Here is a 15,812-nt window from a genome sequence, read left to right as displayed (position 1 = left end):
TGTATATGAATAGGTAATAATCATGTTTGGTCACACGCACAGCCTTTGTCGTTGAGTGAGACTTTATTGGTTCTATGTTATGTAATTTATTCAAATGGCTTGTTATAATTTTCTTTGTGTATACAGTAGCCTACATAATGTAGTGTAGGCCTACTGTATTTTTGCTTTGCAAGTAGGCCTACATTAGGCTATATTGTTTTTGTTGGCTAGTAATCACTTAAACAGGGTGAGTGTTTATCGAAAGATTTGTGTTGGATGTTCTGCTAGGTTAACATTAGTATTGCTCATTGAAACTACAGATGTACATAACAAACCACAATGTAGGCCTATACAGCAGTTAGGACTCAATGAAAGTTGACCTGAAAGGTTGCTGCTGGTAAACGATGGTAAACACAACTGTTCTAAACAAAGAAATCCTAGGTACTTTCCTTGGAGCCAGCACCCTACTGCAGTGCATATTATGGTGTGCTATATGAACTGTGTCCTGATACTGGCGGACAGCTGAAATTAAAGCCAGGTATAGCCTCTCCCTTTCCATGATTCCATGTGAGGAAGAACACCCCCCCCCCCCCCCCCCCCCCCCTGCTGAGCAGAATGCTCCAAGCACAGAAAGTGTCCAAAGATTTTCCAACAGTCCAGAAGACGAGCTCTTTCCGTTTTTCATCTTTTCAATGTGGGAAAGATTGTGATATTGCATGGTGGTGTAATGGAGACATGCAACATGGGCACAAAATGTTCTTGAAATAGTCCAAAGGATATGGTAAACATTTTATTGTGTGGCGGAGGCCCAACTGTTGGTTGGGTATGGTTTTATCATGAAGTCCACAGTGTGTTTTGAATCAAACCACAGTTATTTCAAGGGAATGGGCAGGGCAGAGAGGTCTGACCTAAAGGGAGGTCTGAGCTAAAGGGGAGTATATTTTAGGGAGTTATTACATTATAGAACCCAGCCAAAGGACGGAACACAGCTGGACTGTAATCTTTAATGTGGTGTAGGCCATGACGTGGGTGGGGTCCTAATGAAGTGGTTTGAGGTAAAACAAAAAGGTGTATTGATACCAAAACCGTGATTATTTCACAACTTAACTTGACAGCTGTTTCATTTGTAAACTTGGTATTAGGTCATTATTCTCTCATACACATCCCTCTGGCTGGAAATCCGCGTTATAATGCGCTTGACATTTAAAATAATAATTTCCAATTGAGCCGACATACAGTATGCAGCGTTTATCTTGAATGCAGATAGGCGACAAAGCGCGATCGGATTGAATCCTGGCCTTAGAAACTTCTCAATAATAGTCGGTGATTGTCTGAATAACATCCTAAAATAAGCAGGTCAGAAGATGTTCATTTTCCTGTTGTGATTATGAAATAAATCAGACTCATAATACATTGTTTCTAGTCTAGTTTGTTTGTACTAGCTAGTAGCCTCGTCGAAAAACTACGTGATTTTGAAGGTATGGCAACGCGAGACACATGCCGCGTTCAAAATAACTGAGAACTCGGAAATGAGAACTGGGAAATCTCCGACTTCCTACTTCAGTGCATTTGAAATAACTGGGAACTCGGAAAAAAAGGAGCTGAGACTGAGAAAAATCGATTATAACGGTAATCAAACTCGGAGTTTCAACTCGGGCATCTTTCTAGAGCTCCGACTTTCCGACCTGAAGATCATTGACGTCATGATTTGACCTCATATTTTTCCGAGTCCCCAGTTGTTTTGAACGCGGCATAACTTGCTCGTGAGGGTAATACTACTGATGATGATGATGAGGATGATGATGGACCTCCGATCCTCCAGCTGCTGTGTGCTGCAGAGGCCTTGATTGGGTTAAAAGTCGACAAGCATCATCATGAACATCCTATCAGTGGGCTAGTGCGCAGTCCCACACCCAGACCACCGCCTGCGTTTACGGAGACAGGGTGCATGTATGTGTCATTCCGGCAGACTGCTTCTCAGTGAGAAACGACCTTCTTTCGCCGCGACGTGTTACTCTCTTTCTGAGTGTTTTGTTAAACTAGTGGTGGATACTGTAAACGTAACCCGTTTTCGGTTAATACATTCAATTTAGGCGAGCACGAACGAAACGCAAGCATCCAGAGCTTGAACACTTCGATAAGGTACCGTATCAAAAATCCATTAAATGTCTGCTGTGCGTTGATCCTCTGAAAAATACTGTTTTAAAACCCATAATCTTAATGGTTTATAAATTTATATTTGTGTCTGTTGTTCCAACTGTTTTGGCTACTAAAGTGGGAGTTTAGGATACGATGTAGATAGCGGATTCCTTCTCCGCTGTTACAAGGTACTGAAATAATGAAAAGTGATGTTTCGCTGAATGGGATGCACCGGTCTTTTGCTGAACGCTGGTGTAGATTTCTATCGGAATGTTTTTAGCCTCATCATGTAATCTACATAACTTTAGTTGATCAACATTATATTTGGTAGGCTAATATGGACATACTTCGACAAAACAGAGAAACTTCTTCAGTGTGACAGCAGCTTAGTTAGAACGTTAGTGGTCACTCAGCCTACCTTTAAAGTTCAAACAAAGCTACATTTTACTCAAATTATTTACTATGGTTTCATATCTCATAGTGAAGCAACATTATAGTTTATTTTCTTATTTAATCATAATGCTCTCTCTGGAGCAATGCATTGTAATACATAATGGGTAATGTATAAAATAGAAGAAAAAAATATGCTGCTTGTCTTCATTTCAGCTTCACATTGATTGGTCAAGGCATGATGACGGTATGACACCAAACCAGCTTATTTACCTATTTAACTTGATACAATGCAGTAGCCTTGAGCGACAACGCCATATAGGTATGTAAAACCCAGCTGTGGAACTGGGCCAAAGTTTCAGGCTTGTCATAAGCTTCTCAGACACTATTAGAATATGAATGTCAAAGTCCTCATAGTCCTCTCGGGCATGTACTCGTAGTTTCCAGGATAAATTCTGTTATTAGGCGGGAGTTATTAACTGTCTTGACTGAGTCCTCTTATTAATGATTGTCCTATTAGCTTTAAATAAATGAATGAGGTACTTTGCCTCCTGCTGTGTACCTCGTAGTTGCACAGATTCACCCCAAATTAATCACAAACTCAACATGAATGCAGAAAAATGCATCCGTTATTCTAAATCTTTGCAGTTTCCACAAACCTCATTGTGTCGGTCGTAAGCATAGTGTGACCGTCAATTCTTAAAACCAAAATGTGTAACATACCAGTGTTTGCAGATACACACAAAAAAATAGATATATAAATAGTTTATTAATTAAATAATTGTTAGGGACATGTCCTCAGTGTTCTTTTTTAGGACAGTCGTCCCACACTGTAATCTGTCCGTTGTTTCCTGAGGGCCACAGACCCCTGTTTGTGTCAGACTACAGACTGGCCTAGATGTCTCACCTGGATTTCAGCGCTCAGTATTGGAGCCCACACAGCCATCTAAATTCCTGTGGCCGTGGAGCAATGTTGAAGGAAGATGTGTACAGGTAGAGGGATGCAACTGATTTTTTAGCCAAGCATAGTCATGTTTTTCATATCACAGTTCATATCACAAAGATCCAGACTACTCTCTTAAGTCTCTTTTTCATACTTAATCATTTCATTGCCACCTTTCAGCTTTTCTATCATTGTTGGTAACTTGTGATTTTTGGTAAACTAGAAATGTAACCTTCATTTCCCCTGCACTGCCTGCTATTCGGAGCCCTTCAGAAGAGCGAGATTGAAGTTCTCCTCCCCCCCCCCATTCCCACAGCTCTGACCTGACTGGGCTGTCAGTCTCATGTTACCCCCTACCTTATTCATGTTGAGGCATCGCAGAACACAGTCATTCACATTCACTGCATCATGGCTGTTTCCCTGCATGGAGAAAAGGTTTTCCTAGAAGGCTATATTATATATCTTAATGGATGTCGGTTAGTTTGGCGTCAATATATTTGATGTAGCCTACGATTGTGTGTGTGTACTGTGTTCATATGCGATCACATGGAGCCAAGCCGAACTTGGAGGAATGGGACCGTAGTGAGTTTGAGGGAACGTAATTTGCAAGAAGCTGTGTCATGTGTAAAGTTTGTCTTGAAAGATGTGAATATTTTTAAATGCAAAATCTCTACAAGGTTCGGGAAAGAAAGTAGCCCTTAAAAAAGTTGCATAGTTTATCAAATAGGAAAATAAAGAAGAATAGAAGCCACATTCAGTAGATTTGTTTTTTAAGGCAATATTTATGCGTTATGATATGGTAGTAATAATGTGTTGTGATGTACAGGGGGATTTTCTGCACTGCAGTACATTTCCATCTAGTGCAGTTCCATATCTATCTCTCGGTCCTAGGCGTGATGTGGATGAAGTACACCGTACTGTGTGGGAACTAGTGAGAAGTCGTTTTTTTCTCCCCACCTCAGCCATTAGTTATTGTAGGGAGATGAGGTTCTCTCAGGACTCCCAGTCACATTAGACTGAGAGAGATTTATTTATCTGGGTTCACGTCAAATCTGTTTCAGCGGGGCTTGGTGTTTTGCAACCTTCCAACTTAACAACCAACCACAACCATGCATTACCTGTGAAAGGCAATTCACTACTTTTTTTAAGTGTGTCAAGCCATATCATGGCAAAAACATATTTTTTATTTTATCTTACTCCAAAATGTCCCAACTGAAGTCATTTTATATTACACATAGCCTGAAAGTATTATTTAATAAGAGTCATAGGGGCTGAAATGCTAGCAACATGAACACTTGAAGACCTCTGTTTAATCTTATTCTGTTTGAAATATTTTATACTTTTCATAATGTAGAAATAGCCTATCTCATACTCCCTGAACAGAGGCTGCCTATTCATACCCTATCGTATCGTATTCATACATTATAAATCACACTATTTAGACAAAAATGGCAGTGAGGAAGGTAGAGAAATATGGTAAAGTGACTGACTAATATTTCACATTTAGCTTTAATTCAGAAAATCAATGAGGATTGATCACTAATTAACTTTGTGTTGCTTGTATCTGTTCCCAGTCTCCTGGCCTAGAAAGAACAAGTTAATTATCTGTTTTCCTGACTGGTCATTGCATTCTGTTTTGATCTGAGTTTTGAGTGTGAACCCTTGCACTGTTTACTGTCTCATTCTCTCCCCTTCGCCCACGCTACTCCCTGGCTCCAGGCCTCCTTTCCTCTCGTTGCCCCCTTCAGCTCAGCTCACCAGCTCTGTGTGAATAGAGTCAATGTTCATCTGAATGTCAACATGACTAGCTACAGTTAAGAGCTAACTATTGGCCTGTCTGCTTTACCTCCCCTTTTCCGTTTATGTTCTGCAGAGGAGTGGCAAACCCTGCGCCAGGCCAGCAGGAGGAGGACGATGGCCCTGAGTGACGCCAATGGTGACCTCCTGCTCCTCAGCAATGGCAGCCTGTCACCCAGCGTTACAGAGGCCAGTGCGAGCCTCAGCAGCACGGAAAGAAGGGACGTCAGCGTTGTATCCACACCCAGAACACAGCGGAGGCAGAGGCACCAACCAAGGCCAACACCACCGCACAAGGAGCTGCAGCAGAGATCCAGAGTGAGTCAGAATGGAAGCATCATCAAGCAGAACGGTTCCCTAAGGGCCCCTTCCTCTTCCTCCACCTCATCACACCTCACAGACTCTCAAAGGTTGTCCAAGCTCCTGCCCTCCACAACCTCCTTCCCCTCTACTCCTCCGCTGTCTCCACCTCCCCCGTGCTGCCACCGCTGCCCATTCCATCCCCCCCTGTGCTGCCACGGCAACCAGCAGGAGTGCCACATCTTCCAGACCCATGCCCCTGCCCTTCCCCTTCACCCGGGCTCCTGCTGCCTGCAGGCCTCTCCTCCATCCCTTTGTTTACACCACTGCTGGCAGGAGCACCTCCAGAACCAGCCCACTGTGGCTGGCCTCAGGTACGTGTGTGATGACTGTGTGTTTCTGTGTGTACGCCGGTTCGTGCTTCACTCTGCAACGGGGTGGCCTTAGGCATATCTCTATTACCCTGCCTCTCCAACAGAAGCCCTTTCATTGCGTTTCCTTGCCAAATGGCTGCTGACTGAATGCTTACTAACATATCACAGTATTTAGGGATAATGTTAGGGGTGCTATGTAGTACCATTATGTACATGGTTGTTTAAGAATATGTACATGCATGTAACTGTAGCCTTGCCTTTTCCCCCAGTTATGCCTCAGAGGAATGTTTTTTGAGTCTGTTTATGTAAGGTAGGTTTTAAGTTCTGATAGTGTGATATCTGAAACATTTTCGACATTTGACATGGTTAAATAGTACTTTTGCATTACACCATGTCAGTCATGTAACTGCTTGCATGCTACAGAATTGGACCCTGTATTGAGAAATCATAGTTAGAACTGCCCTTTTCTCCTAACACATATCTAAATTCAGCTCTATAATCCCTCTGCCTGCCTGTTGACTCATTCCTGATTGTTCTGCTGTGTGGAGGTCAATGTGATTTCCTAGGGTGATAACCTGTGGTCCCAGGGGTGCCAACCCAGCAGATGCAGGGAGGAGGAGGGGTCAGCCAGCCAGGCACCCAGGTAGCACAATACCAGCCCCAGAGCCACCCCCTCTGCACCCCCAACCCCAATAAAAGAGAGCTTTGAGAGCCCCAGGGGCTGCAGGGCCGCTGTCCCTCCCCAGGCCCCAGCCTGTCCCATCAATCCACAGGGACTGTCCCCCTGGCCTCTCCCAAGCCTCCCCTCGCTCATCAGCATTGAGGCTCTTCTAGGACAGGTGCTGATGGTTTCATGGTCTGGCTGTCCTCTTTCCCAGGCAAACACAATGCAGACAGTACCAACACACAGCTCAGCCAGACGAGATAATCTCTACAAGTATGTCTGGCCAGGGACAGAGGTTTCCTCCGTGTGGCTTCTCCCTGATGTCATAACTCAAATCATTTTGCGTAACTGCCATTTCCTGCAATCTAGAACACAAAAATAGCCATTAGGGTGTGGTGTCTGGCCTTAAATTATAACAAATAAAGTTTTAAAATATACATATACACTACTGTTCAAAAGTTTGGGGTCACTTAGAAATGTCCTTGTTTTTGAAAGAGAAGCACATTTTATGTCCATTAAAATAACATCAAATTAATCAGAAATGCAGTGCAGACATTAATGTTGTAAATGACTATTGTAGCTAGAAACGGCAGATTTTTTTTAGGTGTACAGAGGCCCATTATCAGCAACCATCACTCCTGTGTTCCAATGGCATGTTGTGTTAGCTAATCCAAATTTATCATTTTAAAAGGCTAGTTGATCATTAGAAAACCCTTTTGCAATTATGTTAGCACAGCTGAAAACTTTTGTTCTGATTAAAGAAGTAATAAAACTGGCCTTTAGACTAGTTGAGTATCTGGAGCTTCAGCATTTGTGGGTTCAATTACAGACTCAAAATGGTCAGAAACAAAGAACTTTCTTCTGGAACTTGTCAGTCTATTCTTGTTCTGAGAAATGAATGCTATTCCATGCGAGAAAATGCCAAAAAAAATCGAAGATCTTGTACAACGCTGTGTACTACTCCCTTCACAAAACAGCTCAAATTTGCTCTAACCAGAATAGAAAGAGGAGTGGGAGGCCCCGGTGCACAACTGAGTAAGAGGACAAGTACATTAGAGTGTCTAGTCTGAGAAACAGGCGCCTCACAAGTCCTCAACTGGCAGCTTCATTAAATAGTACCCACAAACACCAGTCTCAACGTCAACAGTGAAGAGGCGACTCCGGGATGTTGAGTTCCTCTGTCCAGTGTCTTGTGTTCTTTTGCCCATCTTAATCTTTTCTTTGTATTGGCCAGTCTGAGAAATGTATTTTTCTTTGCAACTCTGCCTAGAAGGCCAGCATCCCGGAGTCGCCTCTTCACTTTTGATGTTGAAACTGGTGTTTGGCGTGCATTCGAAAAGTATTCAGACCCCTTGACTTTTATCAGATTTTGTTACATTACAGCCTAAATCTAAAATGCATTCAATTGTTTCCCCCCCTCATCAATCTACATACAATACACCATAATGACAAAGCGAAAACACGATTTTAGAATTTTTAGCAAATAGATAAAAAAATACAAAACTGAAATATCACATTTACATAAGTTTCAGACGCTTTCATCAGTACTTTGTTGAAGCACCTCTGGCAGTGATTACAGCCTCGAGTCTTCTTGGGTGTAAAACTACAAGCTTGCTAGACCTATATTTGGTGAGTTTCTCCCATTCTTCTCTTCAGATCCTCTCAAGCTCTGTCAGGTTGGATGGGGAGCGTCGCCTCAGTCTGTCCTGAGCACTTTGGAGCCTGACTAGTCTCCCAGTCCCTGCCGCTGAAAACATCCCCACTGCATGATGCTGCCACCACCATGCTTCACCGTAGCGATGGTGCCAGGTTTCCTCCAGACGTGACACTTGGCATTCAGGGCAAAGAGTTCATTCTTGGTTTCATCAGACCAGAGAATCTTGTCCCTCATGGTCTGATAGCCTTTAGGTGCTTTTTGGCAAACTCCAAGTGGGCTGTCATGTGCTGCAGAGATGGTTGTCCTTCTGGAAGATTCTCCCATCTCCACAGAGGAACTCTGAAGCTCTGTCAGAGTGACCATCCGGTTCTTGGTTACCTCCCTGACCAGGCTCTTCTTCCCCGATTGCTCAGTTTGGCCGTGCAGCTAGCTCTAGGAAGAGTCTTCCATTTAAGAATTATAAAGGCCACTGTGTTCTTGGGGACAGACAATGCTGCAGAAATGTTTTGGTACCCTTCCCCAGATCTGAGCCTTGACACAATTTTGTCTCGGAGCTCTATGGACAATTCCTTTGTCCTCATGGCTTGGTTTTTGCTCTGACATGAACTGTCAACTGTGGTATGGGACCTTATATAGACAGGTGTGTGCCTTTCCAAATCATGTCCAATCAATACAATTTTCCACAGGTGGACTCTAATCAAGTTGTAAAAACATCTCAAGGATGATCAATGGAAACAGGATGCACCTGAGCTCAATTTCGAGTCTCGTAGCAAATGAGAATTTGGTTTGGTCCCCCCAAAAAGTGACATATTGCAGCTTTAATTGTACGTAGTGGCCAGTCCACAAGGTGGTGCAGCACCGCTCTTACATTCTTTGGGGGAGAACTCTGCCACGTTTTTGTCAATTTTTTTTTAAGCGAGACGCATTTAGCAAGTCGTTTTCCCCGCCTTCCTGCAAACCACAGACTGAAATATATTTTACACTGGAGCCATTTAATGCTTTCCTTAATCATTTACTTACTTTGTGTATTTTGTTATTTATCTCAAACTCCACAGCATACAAAATGAAAGTAAATATTGCAGTTACTCATGTCAGCTCCTCTTTATGGTAGCAAGTAGTTATGGAGAGGTTCATTTGTGTAAAACTATATTTTTGCTTACATCTTTTCGCATGGAAATTTCCTACCGAATTGCGTTAGATCCCTGTAACTTCATTAGAGAAATGTCTTCTGTGGCTGTGAGAGATTAGGTATATACTCGTATCAGGTGCCGGTGTGCGCACAGCAAGCTCCATCCACGCACATTAGGCAGTTGGGTGGGCAAGGTGTGGCAAAGGATATCATTACAGCCATATGGATGCATTCGCTGGCATCTGTGGCTTTCTTAAATAAATGATATATTCTGTGTCTGAATAAAGAGCTGATGTTCCTCAGCCACTGTATTTAGTAAATAGGTCCCTCTTGTTCTGTGATGACAGGTTTGAATTACAGGCTCGACGTTGAGTTGCTCTCAGTTCCAATCCCCTGTACAGTAGTATTGTGTCTCCAGAGAGATTGGAGATGGAAAGATAAGAGGGAAGGATAAGCCTGGCTGTCTGGTACACAGTCTCCGAGTCCCTGACTGGCCCCAGACGTTCAGGGCTTTGGGCCTCTCCTTTTACCCTCGTGTTGGAGCACAGTGCGCCACAGAATCCCTCCTCACATGGAGGGAGAGGCTTTTTAATGCCTCTGTAATTTGAGGGTACGCAGTCAGACAAGATCGTGTCAAATATCAATTTGATCTCAAAGGCTGTGATCCGTGAGATTAGGCAGGGGATTACATGTATGATTACAGCACTTGGCTGTTACGCCCTGCTTTATAGAGGCCCCTTCCTCCTCCCCCTCCCGATAAGGTTGCACTGGAGTTTCTTCCTCAGGCAATTCAGGCCTTTGTGTGTTTGTCCAAGAACTATACATTTAGGAACTACAGTATATAACTCCTCTTGAGAATACATGGAAAGTATTAATCCACCCATTGTAAGATTATAGTCTCTCTTTCTGTGTGTATGTGTTTTACTCTGAGATGTAAATGGACTTATCCTTGAATGTCATGACCAAAATCCACTATTAAGGAGAAGGCCAGCTCAGCAGATCTGTTGAGTAGATGAAGGATCTCTCTGTCTGGGTCTGGGAAATGCATTAAGATTGGCAGTGTCTGAATGGTAAGATTATCCTTCATGGTGACTTTGTTTTTTTATGATTTGAGGATCAGGGGGAAACAGAGCAGAGGATGAGTCTGAGTCTGTGAACTTGAAGCCAGTCAGTCAGGCGTTTGCCTGCAGTTAGCCTCATCTCAATAGGTTTTCAGGCGTTGGTTTCTTCCAAGCCTGTAATTGTCTTGATAGAACACTCTCAAGGTACCTTTCAGCTCCTGCTGGTCTCCCAGAGAGAGTGAGAGAGCTGCATCAACCTGTGCTGCCGAGACTGGCTTGACCTTCCAAGGCTGAACAACCCCCAAAGAGCCCGCTGACACTGAACTATTCAGGGTCATGTCATGTTTGTAACCTCTTCCTTCACACTCCACTCACCCGGGGAGGGGTTTTGCCCGTGCGTTGCTTCCTGCTACAGTACATTCATGTTATTGTAGCGGCCACAAGTTTGGATTGGTTTCATACTTTCTCAGATAGCCGGCATATTTTTATTATCTCACACGTGTTTGATTTTGTACCAAGTACCATTTTTTTGTTTCCATGGTGTGCAGAAAAACATATAAAACATGGCACCTCATCCAGCTGGAATGTTTCATCATATTGGATGAATTAAAACATTTCTATCAGTTGAATATGTGATTATGACTAGGGGCCATATATGGAAACATGCAGAAAAGCCTTGATATGAATGCATAGACCCTCTCTAAAAAAAATCATGCCTCAGATAACTTTCACCCAGTGAGAGATCATTTTTGGAGACATTAACTAATATGCCAAGCTGTCTGACAGCTGCAAGTCCTGACCAGCCAGGCGGCCTGAAATGGATCTTTGTGCTATGGATTTCAGGGTGTCAGTTTGACAAGGCTTTGCACATTATAAAGAATAACAACTGTTTGCTATGCCTGCTGCGGTCTGAGGGAGCCTGGAGTCCTGGACCTCGATGTGAACCCCTGTGAAGTAGCGGCAGGGCTCTTCACGCTACCGTTTTATCCATTTGGCCCATTAACCACTGTACAGAGACATCCATCACGCCCAGCCTCAGCCTTGACTTATGAAGGAGCACCCTGGTGTCTCTGGGGAGATCAGGGGAAAGGAGAGATGAGCACTGTCTTCCCCAGAAAGATGAGGGAAGGAGGGAGGGAACCACCCAGTTTGCTTCCAGAGCCTTCCATTGGCTTCTTAGAACAGGTCTGCATCTATGTGGAGTGAGTTAAGCCCACAGATAGGTCAACACTACCCTGTTTCTGCCCTCAGGGTTGCTATGTTGTACATAGTGTTTTTACCTCATGCATACAGTGGGGCAAAAAAGTATTTAGTCAGCCACCAATTGTGCAAGTTCTCATACTTAAAAAGATGAGAGAGGCCTGTAATTTTCATCATAGGTACACTTAAACTATGCCAGACAAAATGAGAAAAAAAATCCTGAAAATCACATTGTAGGATTTTTTATGAATTTATTAGCAAATTATGGTGGAAAATAAGTATTTGGTCACCTACAAACAAGCAAGATTTCTGGCTCTCACAGACCTGTAACTTCTTCTTTAAGAGGCTCCTCTGTACTCCACTTGTTACCTGTATTAATGGCACCTGTTTGAACTTGTTATCAGTTTAAAAGACACCTGTCCACAACCTCAAACAGTCACAGTCGCAATTATTAGGAAATTGAAGACATACAAGACCACTGATAATCTCCCTCGATCTGGGGCTCCACGCAAGATCTCACCCTGTGGGGTCAAAATTATCACAAGAACGGTGAGCAAAAATCCCAGAACCACACAGGGTGACCTAGTGAATGACCTGCAGAGAGCTGGGACCAAAGTAACAAAGCCTACCATCAGTAGCACACTACGCCGCCAGGGACTCAAATCCTGCAGTGCCAGACGTGTCCCCCTGCTTAAGCCAGTACATGTCCAGGCCCGTCTGAAGTTTGCTAGAGAGCATTTGGATGATCCAGAAGAAGATTGGGAGAATGTCATATGGTCAGATGAAACCAAAATATAACTTTTTGGTAAAAACTCAACTTGTCGTGTTTGGAGGACAAAGAATGCTGAGTTGCATCCAAAGAACACCATACCTACTGTGAGGCATGGGGGTGGAAACATCATGCTTTGGGGCTGTTTTTCTGCAAAGGGACCAGGACGACTGATCCGTGTAAGGGAAAGAATGAATGGGACCATGCATCGTGAGATTTTGAGTGAAAACCTCCTTCCATCAGCAAGGGCATTGAAGATGAAACGTGGCTGGGTCTTTCAGCATGACAATGATCCCAAACACACTGCCCGGGCAACGAAGGAGTGGCTTCGTAAGAAGTATTTCAAGGTCCTGGAGTGGGCTAGCCAGTCTCCAGATCTCAACCCCATAGAAAATCTTTGGAGGTAGTTGAAAGTCCGTGTTGCCCAGCAACAGCCCCAAAACATCACTGCTCTAGAGGAGATCTGCATGGAGGAATGGGCCAAAATTCCAGCAACAGTGTGTGAAGACTTACAGAAAACGTTTGACCTCTGTCATTGCCAACAAAGGGTATATAACAAAGTATTGAGATAAACTTTTGTTATTGACCAAATACTTATTTTCCACCATAATTTGCAAATAAATTCATAAAAAATCCTACAATGTGATTTTCTGGATTTTTTTTCTTCTCATTTTGTCTGTCATAGTTGAAGTGTACCTATGATGAAAATTACAGGCCTCTCTCATCTATTTAAGTGGGAGAACTTGCACAATTGGTGGCTGACTAAATACTTTTTTGCCCCACTGTACCTTTACCCAGGATCAACCGAATTGGGCCAAAAAGCTCCCCCCCCCCCCGGTACAATTTATCACCTGCCTTAACACTGAGACACTTCTGCCTGTTGTAAAACTTGAAAAATGGGACCCACCTGGCCTCTTACTTCGGCAGTTAATTTGCTGGTGAAGGTGACAATCTGGTGACAATCTTAGAAGCTTGTAAGCCGCTTTTGTTGGTTTTAGACGTTGTCACCTAAATAAACCCAACTTAATGCTCTCATCCATGGGTGAGAGTGATTCGAGGGGGTGGGAGGGATGGGGGGGGGGGGCAGCTGACTCCCGTACCTGCACGTACAAAAAATAACAGGAGGGGGTGAGCTCCCAGTGCCCCTGCTCCAGACTGTTCATTCATCCAGTCCATGCTCTATACTGTATGGCCCCTGAGCATGGGGCCAAGCCCATAAAGGTACCCACCCAAGCCATACTATCCTATAAACCAGGATCAAAGCTGCATCTGAACAGCACTCAAATTTGGTTGCTCTTTTTTCTTTCTTCTTCTGGTAGAGAGAGCAGTTAGTGAGGCTTCGTTACTGGTCCTCCCACGGCTGACTCTGCTCCCTGGGGGATTAGGCCTAATGGAAGATTTGATAACCTTTGTAATGCTTTATAAATAGTTACTAGCATGTAATATGATCCCGTATAATGCCCTATTAACAGCCTGTCCAAATGGTATTTAAGTTGAAGGCACAATCCCTCAATCATGTATGTGCAGAATTGCATTGTATATTTAGTTTATAATGGACCTTCATTTATGGTTCCAATAGTGACTCCCCTATATTTGTTCTCATAGTTTTTCAAAAACAGTCTTGAGAATACACTGTATTATTCTTCCTGAATTCAATTAATATTCAAACATTTAACATAACAATGCATGCAGCTTGGTGTACTAACGTCATTCTGATATACTGTAGATGTGAAGGTTCTTATGAATCACTTAGTTTTTTTCTCTTAGTTTCTTCAGCCTCTGCGCACTTGGTGAACATAGCTAATGGTTGGAATTTTCCAGCTCGCCCACCACCCCCATCCTCACACTCACTCTCTCAGCTCAGGGAGGACAGGTCAGACTTCATTACTGGCCTTAACTGACGCTCAGCCCCAACAGCCGCTGGCCCTGGTCTGCAACTCACCAGACGGCTGTGTCACCAGACACTTCCAAGATGTCACAGCGCCGTCTCGCCAAACCCTCTTTGTCAAGAGTTGCGGTTAGAGCTGGAAAGCCTTCAGACATTGTGGCCTTAGATGGCCCGGAGAGAGCAGAGAACATGGATAGAATAGTATAAAGAGGAGGTGGGAGGGATGAACATGTATCTCTTTACACAAAAGATACCCTGATATCTCTGTGAGATCAGTCCCAGGACAACAAACGGGCGTGCTGGATCAAAGAGACCCAGGCAGGAGCTAGAGGCACGGCTGTGCTTGAAACTGGATATTGTAGGTAAACAAAGAGGATTATGTGGTGCTTGGGCTTTTTACATGAGTTTACCTTTCTGTCTAGACATGTATGCACCAGATCACGTATCAAGTCTTAATGGAGGGCATATCTTGAAATTGGGCCAAATGATGAGTAAATAAGAATTTGCTTAGTTAAATAAAGGTTATATAAAAAAAATATATAGAAAAACGAGGGGGAGGTTTACTCTCAAAATGGCCACCATTACAGGCAGGGAACTCTAGCCTGGTTACCATTCTGTTTAACTGCTCTAGCCAGCATGACAACTGCAACAGAGTTGGCTAAAGCAGCAACAGTGTGTCAACTAGGGGTGGGCAGCTCATGTCAATCATGAGAAACTCCCAGATCTCCTTATCAAGCAGCTTCCAGGCCTTAATAAGTTGTTGGACATCTTCATAAAGGCACTGGGAGAGGACTTGATGGGTCAGCACAGCTGCTTGCCGTTGGTTCCACTCCTTGACTTTGTGCAGTAGAGGAATCTCGGTCATGCAAGAAGCAAATGGTAACACAGCCTCCCGTCTTGCAGAAGCCCGGTCCTCAAGGTCTGAATGCGGATGTTGGATGTGATGGGTTGGGGCTGGTTGGGCTGGCAGCTGAAAGCCATTGGTTCCACTGCTGGAGGTCTTGTGCAGCCGCTTGTACCGAATGTGTTCAGCAATAGAGACTTTGACCTGTTGTTCTGCTACAGGAATAGGCCAACATACAACACACTCATCTAGTACTGCCTCCTGTTGGATCTGTGTCAAGACTGACATCAAGTCCATCATCATGAGGCTGTAACGAAATTTATGAAATTAAAGGTGTTGGTATTGGTGGTATTGTAGGAATTATTGCTTAAACTGCTCATCGTGGATCTAGTCTATTTAGCAAATAACTTATGAACACCATAAGCCACTACATTAATAATTCATGACATGGACATACTTATTGCCATAATGACTTATCGGTATGGGTAATTCGCCCTGCTCGGCCTAGTTGACAATGTCTGTTGGTTAGCTCAGTGCAGTGTTGGTGAAAGCATGTGCAATACCCATACATTCTTTGGGGTTGGTTCTGAAGCCCCTGGACTCATGGGGGTTAAGCTGGTTGCTATAAAGGGAGCGAGGCCACAGGATGATAAAGACATCTCTTGGACAGCTTGTAAC

The 15,812-nt window shown here is 43.7% G+C and overlaps 1 protein-coding gene across 3 annotated transcripts in view; it reads left to right on the top strand.

The window, feature by feature from the left end:
* Positions 1 to 15,812, top strand: part of LOC109866515 (protein dispatched homolog 1) — a 73,484-nt gene that overhangs the window by 41,353 nt on the left and 16,319 nt on the right. Inside the window, exons 1-2 of one of the 3 annotated variants that reach the window (XM_020455221.2) lie at positions 1,869 to 2,121; positions 5,325 to 5,922. In XM_020455221.2, the coding sequence (XP_020310810.1) occupies positions 5,366 to 5,922 (557 nt within the window). In that variant the 5' untranslated portion in view covers positions 1,869 to 2,121; positions 5,325 to 5,365. Of the gene's footprint in view, positions 1 to 1,868; positions 2,122 to 2,173; positions 3,502 to 5,324; positions 5,923 to 15,812 lie in introns of those variants that run through there. The other 2 variants (XM_031800469.1, XM_031800470.1) reach the window with 2 other exon arrangements.

This window comes from Oncorhynchus kisutch, linkage group LG21 (genome assembly GCF_002021735.2).
Source record: "Oncorhynchus kisutch isolate 150728-3 linkage group LG21, Okis_V2, whole genome shotgun sequence".
Classification (NCBI taxonomy): Eukaryota; Metazoa; Chordata; class Actinopteri; order Salmoniformes; family Salmonidae; genus Oncorhynchus; species Oncorhynchus kisutch.
This window is presented reverse-complemented; position numbering and strand designations above follow the sequence as displayed.